A 17891-nucleotide genomic window follows, 5' to 3' on the forward strand; every position below is an offset into this window, starting at 1 on the left:
TGAGTGTTCTTCATTTTTACTTTGTCCCTTACTGTATTTTCTAATTTTTCTGTAATGACCATTTATTTTGTTTTATTAATTTTTTTGTATTCCTTTTATGATCTCTAAAAAATGAAAAGAGGGGATTGGTTTTGATTTCTGAGTAATAGACTAGAATAGCTACTTTGTTGTTTTGTAGAGACCCTATTTTAAAATTCTTGAACCAATGAATTTTGTTCTGGGTTAGAATTAGAGTTAGTTTTGTGAGTTCTACCTTAAAAATAAGTAGAGAGTGAAGACTTGGATATGTTTCAGGAAAGCTAACCTTTCTACTTGGTAGCTCTTTGTTCAGAATAGACTGGTACCACAAGAATCCTAATCAAACATTTCCAAGGACTGGAACATTCTCAGCTTCAGTTACTTGTTTTCCTTGAACAAAACAGGAAGTTGTGGCACCGATCTCTAGTTATACCTGAAATGTAGTGTTTTAGCAGATTTGAAAATAGAATGTGAAAGACCATCATTTTCCTTGTTCTACCTTTAGCTGTACCCCAAGTCCTCCCACCAGTGTTCAGGATGGTTTATCCTATAAACTGTGAATCTGCAGTTCTTTTAATTGAGTAATTTAGGGTAGTTATTCTGTAGAAGACCACACAGAAGCACCACCTTTTGTGGGCACTCTGTCTAAAATCTAAGAATCTAAGTCTTAGATTGCTGATATCTGATGACTTTTACTTGACACGTTTTTTGGCTCTAACCAGTATTAGGCAAAAACTCCCTTTTTGTATACTACAGTAAAGTCACATCACGTGCTTATTTAATTTAAATAAATTCAGTGTAAGTGCTGGGAAAGAAAGAAACAAGATTAAAAATAATGTATTTATATTTTGTATATATGTATTTTGAATTTTATTTTTTTAGAGACAGGATCTTGCTGTGTTTTTCAGGCTAAACTTGTACTTCTGGGCTCAAGTAATCCTCCTGCCTCTATATATGCATTTTTATTGTAAGGTGTTCATTACTGTATACAGACAATTGTTTTGTGTTTTAGTAAAGTATAATTTATGTAACAATACAATTCATTCCTTTTAGAATACAGTTTATGACTTTGGACAAATGTAGTCTTGTAACCACCACAGTCAAGATAGATGACCAGTATGGTTTGGCTGTGTCCCCACACAAATCTCATTTTGAATTGCAGTTCCCATAATCCCCACATGTCATGGGAGGGACCCGGTGGGAGGCAATGAATCATGGGGGCAGTTATATCCATGTGGTTCTCGTGATAATGAGTTCTCATGAGATGGTTTTATAAGGGACTTTTCCCCCTTTGCTTGGCACTTCTTCCTGCTGGTATGTGAAGAAGGATGTGTTTACTTCCCCTTCTGTCATGATTGTAAGTTTTCTGAGGCCTCCCCAGCCATGCTGAACTGTGAGTCAATTAAACCTCTTTTCTTTATAAATTACCCCATTTTGGGTATATCCTTATAGCAGCGTGAGAATGGACTAATACAATGACATTTCCGTTGGTGCCAGACTCCCAGATCCTGGCAACCTTGTGCCTGTGTTCTGCCCTAAAGCTGTTGCAGCATACATTGTTATTTATACACAATAATGTACAGATTTCATTTATAGTATTTTTGGGGTGATTTGGGGGAAATTTTATTTTGACCTAATTTTACCATCACTCTGATTTTAGCATCTCCCTGACTAATAACCTACAACTGGTCTGAATTTCATTCTTGTTTCTGCCCTACTGTTGCTGCCAGGGCATGTCAAATGAAGATCAGAAATGCTCCCACCCCAGGGCTTAAAGTAACCTATCTTTTCCTTTTTTTAGACGGAGTTTTGCTCTTGTTGCCCAGGCTGGAGTGCAATGGCATGATCTTGGCTTACTGCAACTTCCACCTTCCAGGTTCAAGCGATTCTCCTGCCTCAGCCTCGCAAGTAGCTGGGAGTGCAGGTGCCTGCCACCACGCCTGGCTAATTTTTGTATTTTTTTAGTAGAGACAGGGTTTCACCATGTTGGCCAGACTGGTCTGAAACTCCTGACCTTGGGTGATCCACCCGCCTCGGTCTCCCAAAGTGCTGGAATTACAGGCGTGAGCCACCGCGCCCGGCCCAAAGTAAATAACCCATCTTATTCCTCAGAGAAGAGAGAGAATTCGCACACAGATATTTCCCTATTTGCACAAGATAGCATCAGAGAATGTGCTTATATTCTGTAAGGATACTTTACAGTTTTAATAGTTGTTCAGGCTGGGTGTGGTGGTTCATGCCTGTAATCTCAGCACTGTTAGAGGCTGAGGCTGGCTGATCATTTGAAGTCAGGAGTTTGAGACAAGCCTCACCAACATGGTGAAACTCTGTCTCTATAAAAATACAAAAAATTAACCAGATGTGGTGGTGCGTGCCTGTAATCCCAGCTACACAGGAGGCTGAGGCAGCAGAATTGCGTGAACCCAGGAGGTGGAGGTTGCAGTGAGTTGAGATTGTGCCACTGCACTCCAGCCTGGGCGACAGAGCAGAGCAAGACTCCATCTAAAAAAAAAAAAAAAGGAATTGTTCATAGTAAAGACTTTGTAAAAAGTGAAAAGTGCCATTTGAGCCTCAGTGTTTATGTAATACTAGACTGGGTGACCGGTGCCTGCAGACATGATTAGCACTGTGGAAGAGAGGGGCGCAAAGTCTGCAGCATCTTATGACATAGTCACTAATCAGGCATTTCTCAAGAGCTGCCTGTTAGGATTTGCCTCTTGGATGACCTCACAGTAGGGTTTGGTGTTGGTTTCCTGGGCATGGGCGGTCAGTGTCAACTTTCATAGCACCTGCAGTTCAGGCTCTTGACCTGCAGGTGTTGCTGTAGACAGTAGGTTGGTGACTTTGCCTTTGCTCGTGCTGGGATGCTGACAAAAATCTCTGAAAGGCTGTGTCAGTTCTGGGCTTTTCCTTTTGAAAAATCACGAGCAGAATTCCTTAACAAAGAAGAAGGAAAATATGATAGCACTAAGAATGTCAATTACTGCCTAGAAACCGTTGTCTTTGTGCTGTATGCTTGGACTGGGTTTTTTTTTTGTCCTTTGGATGAGGAACAGAGTGCTCCAACACTGTTGGTGTGCACTGGGCAGTGACAGGGCCCTGGGTCCAACTAGGCCATTCCTCCTGCCCTGGACAGGGAAGAAGAGTAGTGGCAGTGTACAAAGAGGATGTCATGGAACAATTTGACATATTAACCCCTTCTAGGACAAGCCCATTAGAACATAATACCTGAGAAAACTGTTCAGTACTTTCTCTTGCTTTGGGTAGTGTGGCCTTTGTGCCCAGTTACAGGGACCTTGGTGCTTCTTGGGAAGGGAATGGCATCATTTGGAAGATAAATTTCAGGTTTCCTAATGGTGTCCTTGGCAGATACTTCATCATCATCATCAGGCTGCTCCCTCCTGACTTGGTCTCCGTAGGTATGGGCACTCTTCACTCTTCTCATCAGCAAAGTCTTTTCCAGTGGTTCATCCCTCTGCTTTCCCCAGCAGGTAACCGTGCCTCCTTGGAGTTTGCACTTCATTTTACGTTATTCCTTTATGGCTGACTGTGCCCACATTTTCAGTGATTAGGGGCAGAGACTTACTCAGCCTTTCTCACTTCCTGGTCCTGTGTGAGATGACTCCCAGTGCATGCCGAATTCCATTTCTTAGTACCTCTTCTTTCGTTTTGCTTACTGTTTTCGCTCAGTCTGTTATAACAAAAATACTGTAGCCTGGGTGGCTTATAAACAACAGACATTTATTGCTGACAGCCTCTAAAGGAGGCTAGAAGTCCAAGATCAAGGTGCCAGCAGGTTCATTGCTGAGGGCCCACTTCCTGGTTCATAGACTTCTGTCTTCTCATCGAGTTGTCACATGGTGAAAGGGGCAAATGAACTCCCTTAGGCCTGTTTTATAAGGCCACTACTCATATTCACGAGGGCTCTGCCCTTATGACCTAATCGTCTCCCAAAGGCCCCACCTCCAAATAACATTACTTTGGAGGTTAGGTCTTTAACATGAATTTTGGAGGGACACAAACATTCCTTCTATAGCGTTCACACACCTATCATGACATCTGTGGCTCTTGATGTCCCTTGGGTGGGCTGTCAGGAGAATAGAAAGGTGCCTGCGCTCCAGGCCTGAGACTTCTTTCCGTGTGTAGGCTCACACTGCTTGAGAAATTTGGGTTCCTTGTTTCGTCTTTAAACAGCTTCTTCCTTTACTAGTCAAGGCTTTTTCAGGTGCCCATTGCAGGAGACCTCTTGGTAGAGTCACGGGGGCTTAATCAGAATCCCCTTCTCTCCATATACCCAACCCCATAGACTGTGGTGAGGATTGAATGAGACCTGCTTAGCATGATTCCTGACAGAGTGTACACTCAAGTAGATACTAGCTATTATCGTTACTATTATTTCTCTTAAAAAAGAAAAAGCTTTTCATTTTTCTTTCTGATTATACTCAATGTACAATATTTGGAAAATACAGATAAGTATTTAAAGAAAATCCCTTCACTTCCTATTAACTTTTTGGGATATTTTCTATAGCTTTGCTTTTCTTTCCTTCTTTCTTTTCCTCTTCCCTTTTCTTTTTTGAGACAGAGTCTTACTCTGTTGCCCAGGCTGGAATATAGTGGAGCACGGTGCAACTGTAGCTCAGTGCAACCTCGACTTCCTGGGCTCAAGCTGTCTTCCTACCTCAGCCTCCTGAGTGGCTGGGATCACGGATGTGTACCACCATGCCTGGCTAATTTTTAAAAAATTTTTTGTAGAGACAAGACTCCCTGTGTTGCCCAGGCTGGTCTCAAACTCCTGGGCTTAAGAGATCCTCCTGCCTCAGCCTCCCAAAGTGCTGGAATTACAGGCATGAGTGTCTGTGTCCAGCCTGTTTTTTTCTTATGCATGTAAACATATACATAAATACATGTATGTATATTTATACAATTTTATTACACTTTATCTTCTTTTATGCTGAACAGAGTATCCTTAGCATTTCCTGCATTCCTTTTGCTGATTTTGAATTTGCGATGTAGACCAGCCTGGCCAGTATTGTGACAGCCTGTCTCTACTAAAAATACAAAAATTAGCTGGGTGTGGTGGTGCATGCCTGTAGTCCCAGCTACTCAGGAGGCTGAGGCAGAAGAATTGCTTGAACCCAGGAGGCGGAGGTTGCAGTGAGCTGAGATCATGCCACTGCACTCCAGCCGGAGTGACAGAGTGAGACGTCGTCTCAAAAAAAAAAAAAGAAATGAATTCGTGGTGTACACTGTTAAGTGTTGTCTACCTGACGTGGCTCTTGTCCTTGGATGAGGGCATATGCTGCATAGTATGCACTGAGAGAGAATAATGAATAGAACGCCAGGGGTTGAGGGATGTCTGTCTGTTTCCCCTCAGATTCAGCTATCTGTGGACCCCACCTGGGGATTGAGCCTTAGGCCACCTGGCTCAGTCTCATCTTGTGTCATAGCTGCTATTTCACCTTTCCAGTGATTCACCTTGAAACTGCACCTTCTTTAAGAAAGCTCAGGCATAAGAAGCCGCCAAGCGATTTGACTTAAATCACAAGTCAGGAAAACCTGATTTAAGTTGTTAGGAGGACTTTTAAAAAATTCTCACAAGAAACATTGCATTTTTATTTTTTATTTTGCAGTTTATTTTTATTTTGCAGTGAAGGTTATATGCTTCATTTTTAGAAAGCAGTGTTGAGTTTGCTGGATATTGAAGTTATATCAGAAAATAACCTGGTATCTTAACGTTTTCAGAGTTGGATGGGTTGGGGGAGCATGCGGTCAGGGAGGAGGAAGAGGAGTGTTAGAATCATCTGTGGAGTTTTTCCCCTGGAAAAATGTGTATTTCCAAAAATTGAGAACCAATGATCTGCTTCCTTTTTACAGGTGAAGAAATTGAGATGTACAATGGTCAAGTGCTTTGCTTAAAATCATACATTTAGAGGGTAGGGCCAGAGAGTTATTGGGAATTGAAGCAGAACTACCTCGTGGACTAACTGAGGATTTATTTGCATTGCTGTGTTACAAAAAAGCAACTAATTACCATACTATCTGAGAGATACTTTTTAAAAACTAGCCAATTTCTTTTAAAATAACCAACTTCTATTTGAATATTTTTCTCTAATAATAGTTCTTCCTTTTATGCTAGCTTGGTTTTTTTTTGATGTTGGAAAGGTAATATATGTACTTCACAAAATGTTTATTAGGTAGAATTTGAAATACAAAAGACAGTAGACAGAAGAACATAACTCCTCATGTGCTCATTGCCCAGTTCCAACAGCAGCCTGCTTTTCTCCCTCCTGGGTTATTTTGAAACAAATTCTGCCTTGTATCATTTCATCTGTAAATATTTTCTGCCACTGTTTAAACTTCCAGTTTTCTTATAGTGTCCTAATTAAAAGAAAGTTTTGTTTGAATCAGGCTACTAATAAGGCTCCAAACACCAATGCCTCATAGTCAACCCTCCATTTTTCTCTCTCTCTTTTCTTTTTTCCCTCAAAATTTATTTGGTAAAGTAAATCAAGTTGTTTGTTTGTATTTCCCACTAGCTGGATTTTGCTGATTGTTACCCACATGTGGTTTAGGATGTCCTCTGTCCTATTTCCTATAAGTTGGAGTTGGATTTAGGGTAACATTTTTGAAAGTTAGGAGAGTATGTAATAGAAGCAGGTTCTTCCTAAAGGTGACTGTTGTTCAGTATCATCTTTTTCAAAATTTTAATATTTTATATGTATGTATATATTTTCCCTACTATATATAGTACACATGCACAGACAAAAGCACATCTGTGAGTGTTGCCTTTGTCATATCCCTGGAATGTGCTGTGAACCCTTGCACTAGATAAGCAGCTGACACTGACTGAATACTTCCTGTTGCCAGGTAGCTTCTCCTTAGTGTACACATAGGTTTTTCACTGTCCTCACAACTCTTTGAGGCTGGTCTGTTGCCTTCCCATTTTGTAGTTTAGGAAACTGACCCAGGCTCATGTTGTTGAGCAGTGGAACCTAGTTTGCCTTTGGGTGGTTTGCCCTGAGATTCTCTGCTATGTTAAAATGCTGATGTTCATATTGTTTGGTCCATAAGACATAAAATAAAATAAAATGCCTGGGTCCTTGCTCTAGAGATCTGATTTAATTGGTCTGAGTATGGCCTCTTCTGTGTCATGTCTGGATTTTCAGAAGCTTTGCAGGTGACTCTGATGTGTGGCCAAGATGTTTATTAACTGCCATGTAGTATTCTGCTCTGTAGATCTTATTATTTAATGAGTCCCCAAGGGGTATGTACTTAAGTTGTTTCCCGTGTGCCAGCATCACAAATGATGTTGCAATGAATATGCGTTTAAGTGTCTCTTGGAACATGTGTATGAATATCAGCTAAATGAATTCCCAGAACAGGAATTACTGGGTCAAAGGGTATAGCATTTGTAATTTTGATGGATGTTGCTAAATTGGCCTCAGGGAGTTTGTGTCAGTTTGTTCTCTCACTGCTAGGTTGCTAGGTTGTCTCAGAGTACCCGACCCCATCCTAGGTGTTAGCCAGAGTCCCTAACTCCTTTCTAGGCTACTGTTACCTTTTCTTCTTTGGTTTTCTTTGAAATGTCATTCACTTTTGAAATATCTTGGATTTAACTTTGTGTATGTTTCTGTATTTTTTTCCATTCTGTGTATTTACAAATACTAAACCATTTGTTCATTTTGTTTGTTAACACCATGCTATTTTGTTTCATAGCTTTATAATACGTTTTAGCACTTGGTAGAACTAGTGTTTAATCTTTTTACCCCCAGACTTTTCTCAAATATTTCCTTAAATTAATTTTTGCATATGAAAATTCTGTTGAAATATTCATTGAGAATACATTAAATTTATGTTTTGGATTAGGGAGAATTGACATCTTTACATTATTGAGTCTTTTGGTCTAAGAAAAGGTTATGTCTTATTTACTCAAGTCTTGCTTTATGTTCTTCTGTAGAATTTTAATCTTTTTATTCAGTAAGTCCTATACACCAATATTGAATTCTCTTACTGGTTTCTAATAGTTTCTCAGTTGATTTTCTTGGATTTTCTAGGAGTGCAGACTATTTCTTATTTATAGTAGTATTTTAGTAACGACTATATTTAGTAATACGTCGTATATGTATTTGTCACATTTAGAATTCTAAATGTAATTGTATTTTTTTCCTCCTCCTCAAAATTTGTTGCTGAGCAACTGGAAGGATGGAACTGGCAGCCACTAAAGCACTGGAGGGGAAGTTTCTCAGGGTTGATTGGGGTTGGTCATGGCTTCCATCAATCTGAGAAGCTGACCAGTGGTCAAGGTGGCATTACTGAGTAGGCAATAGACACACGAGTCTGGAGTTCTGAGAAGAGTAGGGACTGGGATGGGCATTTGGAAAACATTAGCATTTAGGTGCATTTAACCATAGACTGGGTAAGATCACCGAGGCGGTGAGGGTGGATGGAGAAGACAAACCTGAGAGCATTCCAGGAGCCCTTGTGACCGGTGCAGTAACCCCTTGATTAGACCTGTTGCTTCATCTCTGGTTTGTTCATGGAGTCCGGATGAGCACCTAAAATCCTGTGTCATTTTGTGAGTCTTTGTCACCCCTTGCTTCTAAGAGGTATATCTAAGGTCTGTGTGTCACTTCTACTCTGTAGTGGCCTCAGTGTGTCCCTGGGTAGGTGATTCTGTGTTCTCTAGCCTATGAGTGGTGGCTGTAAACACTTCTATGTGTTTACACACTCCTATGTGTTTATAAAAAATCTCTATGTGCCTTTCCTGTGCAAACTGCCCTTTATGTGTCTTTTCTTGTGGCCACTCATGCTTGCCCTGCTCATTCTGTCAGCAGAGAAGTCGGGAGGAGGGGAGTGGGACTGACCTAGATCACCTGGCCCTGAGCTGGTTGTTACCATGTGCAGTTGGCCCTCTGTATCCTTCGGTTCCACATCTGCAGATCCAACCAACCTTGGATTGAAAATACTAAAAAAGCCAAAACCATAAAAAAATAACGATACAACAATAAAGATAATACAAATAAAAAATATTTAACAACTATTTACATAGCATTTTCATTGTGTTAACTATTATAAAGCTAAAGATGATTTAAAGTATACATGAGGACGTGCATATGCAAATACTATACCATTTGATATCAGGATATCCGGGACTTGAGCATCGTTGGATTTTGGTATCCTTAGGGCTCTTGGAACCAGCGCTCTGTGAATACCAAGGGACAACTGCATATCTACTCGTTGGGTATCATTTGTCGTCACCATGCAAGGCAGGAACTTTGTTCATTGTGGATTCTACTGCCTGGCACATAGTTGGTACTCAGTAAACAGCTAAACAAATAATGATTGAAGTTAAAAGTCACATTGAAGATGATCAACCTTTGAATTTTAACATATCTCATGAATGCCACTCTTCAGTAATGTTTAGTTTTTCTCATATTTTCACATTTGTGTATGTTCTCTGTCTTCTTAGGGCAACTCAGAGTTGTACTTTAAACTTGGTAGTAGTTTGAACTCTTGTTTTGGTTTGGTCAAAGTAAAGATAAATAAAAATAGTTAAAAGTTAAACTTGCTAGTAGAGTCCTGAGGCCACTTCTCTGTCTTCCAGCCATTGTGCTGAGCCATCAGGCTGTTAGCTGCCCCTTCTGGTTTTGTTGTTTGTGCTCTTGTCTTTCTTTCCCTTCCCTCATGGGCTGCTTCCCTTGCAGCCCCTGAGTTACAGATGCCCAGGACTATGCAGAGCCCGGTCCACGCAGGCCTTGTGCTCTCTGAGCCACGCTGTGAGGGAGTTGGAGTGACCTGAGTTTTTGTATCTCCTTTAATTAAGCCAAAGAATTTGCTGTGGAAGCAGCATCTGAGCGAGAGGCTAACATTGGGGGGACCTTAAGCCGAGCCTGGGCTTGTAGGCAGCTCTGTCCTGTAGAATTTGCTTTGAGACCCTCTGGAATAAGTCATCTCAAATGACTTGTCTGTGAGTTCTGTGAGCTGAGAAATCAGATTTGGAGCCTGTTATCTGGTCTTTAAAATAGCAGCTGTGGGATTCTGAAGAGTGAGGGTCAGATCTGTGGTCGGGCTGCTGGCTGCTGTGGTATAGAGTCAGTGTTCTTAGCTAACCAAATACTAGCATATTCTCTCTCTCATATAACTGTTAATGTCTGTTTATTTTTTGGTCTTTTAAAAAAATCTTTGAATTTTAGATAATTCATATCTACCAAAAAAAATTGCAGAAGTAATGCAAAGAATTCTCAAATATGCTCTTCAGCCAGCTTCACCGAATGTTAGTCTTTATAATGAGGGATTACCATTAGCTCATCTGTAGACCTTGTTTAAATTCTGCCTGTTGAATCATGTCCTTTATCCTTGGCTCAGGCTTCAATTTGTTATTGTCATTGTATTCGTGGTTGTGTCTCTCTTCAGTCTCCTTTATCTGGGACAGTGACAGTTTCTTACTCTTTTCATGACCTTGACAGTTAAAGAGAACTGGTCCTTTTTTTTTCCCTTCATTGCCATTTTTTTTTTTTTTGGTGGAATGTCCCTCATTATAGTTTTGTCTGATGCTTCCTTATGACTGTATTCGTGTTACATATTTTTGGCAAGAATACCACAGAAGAATACCACAGTGGGCCCTTGGTGTGTCATGCCAGGATTTGTCCCATTCCTTCTGATGTTAATTGTGATCATAACTGTGATCATTTGGCTGAATGGATGGCTGCACATTTCTTCCACTGTGGAGTTACTGTGTTCCTTTTTGTAATTAATAAGTATCTTGTGGGGAGATAACTTTGAGACTAGATAAATATCTTGTTTCTCAGCATACTTTTACCATTAATCTTAGCAACCACTGATTATTCTTGCCTGAAACAATTATTACTGTACTGTTTGCTAAATGATTTTCTATTTTTATCATTCTTTCTCCATTTATTATTTAGAATTATACTTGTCAGAAGACAAAATTATAACAAATTTAGTTTAAAGATCTAGTTGGCTTTTGTGTTTCTAGAATTGGGCAACATCTCATTCTATAAAATAGAATGAGTATTCCCATGAGCTGACCAAAGGAGGTAGGTTTTATAGGCAGAAAAGGGCTGAGAAAAGCAGACACAGAGAACAAAAAGCAGATGGGTCGTTTCAAAGTCACTTCCTCATAGGGTTGAAACAGAGGAGTCTTCCTTACCTGCTGACTCAAATTGACTGAAGTCTCCTGTTTTTTTTTTTGGTTTGTTTGTTTGTTTGAAAACTGGCCCTTTTTAAAGTTCATTTTGACTGTCTCCATTCTGGTTTGGTCTGGTGTGCTGGGGCCTTGTGCAGGAGCTCAGTCCAAAACAAATGGACTGTAAGGACTGTAAGTTTCACATGCTGTAAGGAAGAGCTTTTCTTTCTCCTCTACTTATTTATTAGTTCTTGATGTATGTCAGTGTGTATTCATGGATAGTTATTCCATAGGTTATGGTCCATTACTGTTGTTTAATTGCTCAAGTGGCCTCTTCCAGTTGACTTTTCCTGTTAACATGTTTGCATCATTTTTCGAGCACTTCTTTATTTTCTTGTACACTACAGGAAGTTCCAGGTTTGAGTTCTTTTCCTGCCCTGGCTGTGGAATGGACCCCTTCTCCAAGAAGTCCTTGGGTTTTGATAAGAGATTGAGATTGCAAGCCAAGAGCTGGGCCTGCTGTGTTAGTTGGTGCTGTGGTATCAGGCTTCTAGACTCTCCCAGTGGATGAGCAAGGAGGATACCTGTCTCTTGCCTTGTGGTTTGCTCCTTTAATCTCTGAAACTGTTACATTTATCTTTTTACTTTCTGACTCTAGTCTTTTTCCCCCTTTTAAAAAAATTATGTTATGGAATAAGAGTATGAATCTTGGAGTCTAGAGATCGTGCGTTCATTTGCAAGCTCTGACACTGATAAGCTGTCTGGCAATGAACAAATTATTTCGTCTCCCTGGGCCTTAGTTTTCTTTTCTTTTTTTTTTTTTTTTTGCAGTTTTTACATTTATTTAAACAGAAAACATGCACACGAGCTGTCTACTCATTTTCTTCACTGCGCAGCCTGGCATTGGGGTTGGTGACTCTGATGGCCAGTTGGGCAGCTCTTTCCACGATGGCTTTGCCGTTCTTGGAGGAAACATTGTGAGCGATCTCGGCACAGTAAGATTTGTTGCACATCAGCAGCACTTCCAGCTCCTTGACGTTGTGGACCAGGAACTTCCAGAAGCCACTGGGCAGCATGTGCTTTGTTTTTTTGTTGCTCCCATAACCAATGTTGGGCATCAAGATCTGGCCCTTGAATCTTCTACAAACCCCGTTGTCAGTGCCTCTGGGTTTCTGCCAGTAACGCTTAATTTTGACATATCGGTCTGACTGGTGCCGGATGAACTTCTTGGTTCTCTTTTTGACGATCTTGGGCTTCACAAGGGGTCTGAGGGTGGCCATGATGCCAAGGAGGAGATGGCTGCCACCTCCATAGGCAGTGCCGAGGAAGAGAGCCTTTTCTTTTTTTTCTTTCTTTTCTTTTCTTTTTTTTTGAGGTCTTAGTTTTTTTCTTATATACAGTAGGGTGATAACAATTAAAGGGCTGTTGTAAGGATTAAATGAGATAGTATAATTAAAGCTTTCAGTATAAGCTAAGTACTAGGTTTGGTTCTTGGATTCAGCAAGTATTTATGGAATACTTTTTTTTTTTTTTAGGGCCTTGGGGCAAATGGGGTTTAAGATTGTCAGCCTGCCCCAGTCTTTTGCCCCGTCCCTGCCGGGCCTCAGTGGGGACCTTGATCTCTGACCTGCCCCTTGATCAAAGAGCTCCACCTCTGACTTGTTCCTTGATCTGGGAGCTTGAGTTCTAACTTGGCAGCCTGGATCAGGGTGATCGGCCTCTGGCTGATGCAGAGGAACCTCTGGCCTCTCTTTCTTCCCTTGAGCAGTTGTACAATTTGAGTCAGGAAGGGAGAGAGGATGGCTCCTTTCTGGCCACCCACTAGCAGAAGTTTTGGAGTGGGCGCTTCGCCGTTCCCATGTTAAATGAGCAGTTCTGATTCTGTCTGGGCACATTCTGCTTCTGAAAGCAAAATTTCACACCGATCTCTGTGGGTGGTATTATTGTGAGGACCACTGGAAGGGACTGTCCTTCCTTCCCTCCTTTTCTGTCATAACTTTTCTATCTTTATTGACCCATTCTTCAGTAGGGGTGAGATGCTGGTTCAGGAGGCCCTGTAATAGCAGCACACTCTGCCCTGCAGAGGCTGGAGGAAGTGACACCCAACATTCTTCACCACAGGGGGCTGGTTAGGGTGAATGTGGGGAAAGAAACCAGCCAGTGCCCCTCAGTCTTCACTGCTGATAGCTGAGCCACACCATAGATTTGGACCAGAATCTTCTCCCAAGGAGGGCCAGTGCTCTCTTCCCATGACCCGCATAGCAGAGTCTGAAACAGCAGTCTGAGTGGGTTACACGTTCCCTCACCTGGTGGGGCTTTGTGACCTAGCGGTTCATGGGAAGTAGGGGTGTTTGCACACTTTCTCCCTCCTGCCCACTAGCATGCCTCCTGCTTTGCAGGCTCACCCAGAGCTTTCTATTCTGCTGCTGCTAGAGCTTCCCAATAAGTGGGTAGGTAGGACTAGCTGTGACCTAGAAAACACTTAGCATTATCCAAATGTCCCTAGTGAAAAGCTGAATAAAGCAGGAGAAATGTCACTTTGGATGCTCAAGTTCTCCTAGGAGAACAAACTTCCAGACCTTTTGTTTCCCCTGATTTTTGAAGGCAGCATGGCTGAGCCCAGAACCACATGGCTGAGCCTGGTACCAGAGTGGCTGGCAGGATGAGCACTTCACAGATTGGTGTGGTGACTAGCAACCTCCTTCCTGAGGCCTTTAGGGCCCTGCTGACTGTACTGGGTCTTAAGTAAGAAAAACAGAAAACCGTTTCTCCCTCCAAGGAAAACAAGCAATAAACCCCATGTACATACCTCCCTGGGCTCTGAATAAGAAAGGAAACCAGGCATGGTGGCCCCAGAAGTGTTCAGGGCATATGGGTATGATCCCTTGCCCGAGTGGGTTGGCAGTGTCCTCTTGAGGGGCTTTTTGTGTCTGCTGAGTATTTTCCAATTTAGGGTGACTCGGGATGGGATGAGGATTCTTCAACTTTTCCCTTGTTTTTTAGCTTTTTTCCTTCTCAAGTTGGCCCTGGGGTGGCTGTCCCTGCTTCTAGGTGGCATTATGAGCTTTACATTGGTGCAGTGCTGGCTCCTGGCAGCAAGCATCTGGCTTATACCACTAAGATGTCTCATGTGGGGTGGCTGTGCCACCCAGGCTTCCATGGTCCTGGGTTCACTGGTCATTTCTTTCCCAAAAGTATGCATTCACGAGGTCAGCTTTGTATCTTTGGGGCCAAGCATCTGTGATTTTGCTGCTCTAGTTTTTAGATTTGACTCTCTTGTACCCCTTTTACCCTGGAACTTCCTATTTTTCCTTAAAAGTTTTTCTTTTTTTTTTTAACTGGTGTTTTGAAAAATGCTGTATGCATATATCAAAAGCAATTTGAGAAGTACGGGAGGGTGTATTGTGGAACTTTGGTGGTCTTCTCACTCACGGCCCTGTCTGTGGCTCTGTTCTGCTCTACACAGAGAGGTGACTGTGTTTATCTACTCTACCCTAAGTGGCTGCTGTTACCAGCATCTGGTGTACCGGTTAGGAGATATTCTATGAAAATACAAGCATACTTATCTATGCCTGTCTTCTTACTTTTTTCTTTTTTGGTTAATACAGTTTATTTTTAGACTGACTTTAGGTTCACAGCAAAATTGAGCAGGAAGTGCAGAGAGTTCTCCCTGTGCCCATGGCCTCCACGATTAATGTCCCACATTCTCTACTTTTTCAATTTTAACCTTTCCACAGATGATAGTGGCTGTATACACTGCTCATCCACATCAGTCTCAGTGGGTGTCTGCTGTGTTCTCTAACGGCTGTTCAGAAGTTTCCCACTTCATGTGGACAGGCCTTAAGGTGTTGATGTTTTACTGTGTGAACTGTGCTGTGGCTGTCTGTGTATTCTCTCAGCCTCATTTCTGGTGGAATTACGGGAGAATGATGTGAGATGACTGAGATTTTTAAAATCACTATAAGTTTCTTTATAGTAATATAGAGGAAAATTAGAAAATACATGTAAAAAACACTAAGATTAAGGAAATTTAAAATGCTCTCTGGAAATGTCCTGGGGATGTCCCATGCTCGTGTGGGGTCTAGGGCATAGGGCGGAGAGCAAAGCGTATGTGTTTGAACTGGTGCTGCTGAGGTGGAGCAGAGCACAGGTGTCAGCTTCTGCTTCCACCTTTGTTTGGGCCCTTCTGCTCCCCTGCCACTTCCTGAGCCCTGCCCTGGGCTTGGCCCCCGGGATGGATGTGGGTTATTGTTTTTGGCACTGTAAGAGGAGGGAATTTAGAATAAGGAAAAGAGGGTTGAGATTCTGTACTAAATGCCAGTGTTGTTCGGTGTCTTAATCTAAAAGCCGGAATGGGGATAACGCTCCTTCTAAAAGGGTATTGGTCCATAGAATAAGAAAAAATTAAAGCTTATGTAAAGATTTGGTGGGCCGGGCATGGTGGCTTACATCTGTAATCCTAGCCCTTTGGGAGGCCAAGGCAGGCAGATTACTTGAGGCCAAAAGCTCGAGACCAGCCTGGCTGATGTGGTGAAACCCTGTCTCTACTAAAAATACAAAAATTAGCTGGGTGTGGTGGTACATGCCTGTAATCCCAGCTACTCGGGAGGCTGAGGTGGGAGGATTGCTTGAGTCCGAGAGGTGGAGGTTGCAATGAGCTGAGATTGTGCCATTGCACTGGGTGACACAGCAAGACTCCACCAAAAAAAAAAAAAAAATTGTTAATCTAGTCAAGGTACATTTCTCTGCCTGATGTTTTCTGAGACATGGGTGTATGATTTGTCTGGGCTATATTGTGTTCTAACCCAGAGGCCCTGAAATGAAAAAAACGTAACTTAACTCAAATTAATGGGACTGTGGAGCTCTTTTTCTTTCTAGTTGGCCTGCTGTCACTTTGAGGGACTGTTATTTGGAGGAAGTTAATTTGGGAAACGATTCTTGCTTCGTTTTCTTTTCTTTTTTTTTTTTTTTGAGATGGGATCTTGCCCTTTAACCCAGGCTGGAGTGCAGTGGCATGATCTTGGCTCACTGCAACCTCTTCCTCTCGGGTTCAAGCAATTCTCCTGTCTCAGCCTCCCAAGTAGCTGGGACTACAGGCGTGCACCACCATGCCTGGCTAATTTTTGTATTTTTAGTAGAGACGGGGTTTCACCATATTGGTCAGGCTGGTCTCGAACTCCTAACCTCAGATGATCCACCTGCCGCAGCCTCCCAAAGTGCTGGGATCACAGGCGTGAGCCACTGTGCCCGGCCAGGAAATGATTCTTTTGGTCCCTCATACTGCTTGTGAAGTTGTAGAAGTACTAAATTCCCATTTCATCCAGAAAATATATTTCTTTGAAAATATCCGTTGATTTTTTTTTATTTAGTAAAAATACATTCCTTTTGTAAATAGATAAAACTCAAGACCCCTTTGATCATCCCTCAAGCCCAGTATTCTCCCAGAGATAACAATTGTTCTTGGGCTCACCTTTTATTTATTTATTTTAATTTAGTGATTCCAGTTTTTAATGTTTAAGATCGCTGGTTGATTCTTATGAGTGTAATATCCTCTCACACCACTTGGAGGCTGTTGATTGTGCCTGTTTTTAAGTCCTGTGTCTTTACTAACTCTGTGTTCTGCAGCATCACTTCTTTAGGTGTGGAATTTGTTGCCCTTTTCTCAGGGTTTGGGGATACTCAGCTGTGTATTAACTTTTAAATTTGAGGTTCCTGTTAGCCTGTCTGGATGCTGCATCAGTTTTCCAAAATTGGTCTCTAGACATTGTTGGTGGCTTGGCTGGGCATGGACTGTATCAGCTGCTAGTTCTCAGGGATGGCAGGCTCCGTGCCCTCTGTGGGTGTCACCAGCTTGTCCTCCCAAACCAAGTGTCCAACTCTCCTTCTCTCCGGGTTCAATGCCACTTGGGTTCAAGTGAGTGGAGTTACATCTGTGTTTTGGGGGAGGGACAGGAGGTCATTCCATTGTTATACCCTAACCGCATTGTCCCTTGATACTCACAAAGACAAACTAGAGCGGGCTAGGGTTTCTGGGTATCTCTGCCTCCTGATCCTATCGGGATCAAGACACACCCAGGCTGCACATGTAGCCTTTGCTTAGTGTCTATATTCAGTGCCAGCAGCTATCTCATGAGGGCCACGGGCACTCATACAATGCAAAAGATACTATAAATCTCTTGTATCTTTGTGTACACACACACACACACACACACACACACACACACACAATGCAAAAGATACTATAAATCTCTTGTATCTTTGTGTACACACACACACACACACACACACACACACACACACACACACACACACACACACACACACACACACACACACACACACACACACACACACACACACACCTGGGTGTGTCTTGATTGGTAACCCAAAATACACAGGCCGTGTTGCTTTGGTGATGAGTATTTTCAAAAAGGCAAATTACATTTTAGTAAAGGCCAGAATCAGACATGTTGTATTCCTGGAAAATTCACGATATAATAAAAACATGCAAAAAATTATTTGGGTTTTTATCTAAAATTGAGTTAGGTTACAGGCTCAGATGAATGTTAAACAGCTTCTGTCTACCTGCATGTCTAATGGGATGTGTGAAGGTAGTGCAGGGCAGGGGACAGTGCCCATTGACTGCCCCAAGGACACCTAACGCTGCCCACACACTCCCAAACTCCCAGGAGGCAGGGCCTACCCTCCCTTTGAGAGCTACTGATCA

At 42.1% G+C, this 17891-nt stretch overlaps 3 protein-coding genes across 5 annotated transcripts in view; 1 reads left to right on the plus strand and 2 right to left on the minus strand.

Annotated features, from left to right (window-relative positions):
• The window catches only part of OGDH (oxoglutarate dehydrogenase), a 481925-nt gene that overhangs the window by 225255 nt on the left and 238779 nt on the right, over positions 1–17891 (minus strand). The window lies entirely within an intron of this gene.
• The window catches only part of NUDCD3 (NudC domain containing 3), a 106602-nt gene that overhangs the window by 10488 nt on the left and 78223 nt on the right, over positions 1–17891 (plus strand). The gene's annotated exons all lie outside the window — the stretch shown is intronic.
• Positions 11547–15860, minus strand: LOC129060320 (large ribosomal subunit protein eL32-like). Its single transcript, XM_054559261.2, has one exon. The coding sequence runs from the start codon at positions 12442–12444 to the stop codon at positions 12037–12039; it is 408 nt and encodes a 135-aa protein (XP_054415236.1). The 5' UTR covers positions 12445–15860; the 3' UTR covers positions 11547–12036.

The sequence above is a fragment of the Pongo abelii genome, chromosome 6 (genome assembly GCF_028885655.2).
Source record: "Pongo abelii isolate AG06213 chromosome 6, NHGRI_mPonAbe1-v2.0_pri, whole genome shotgun sequence".
Taxonomy (NCBI): domain Eukaryota; kingdom Metazoa; phylum Chordata; class Mammalia; order Primates; family Hominidae; genus Pongo; species Pongo abelii.

Excerpts from the sequence above, each read along its gene's own strand:
- LOC129060320 (XM_054559261.2), bottom strand. The coding sequence starts at position 12,444 with ATGGCCACCCTCAGACCCCTTGTGAAGCCCAAGATCGTCAAAAAGAGA.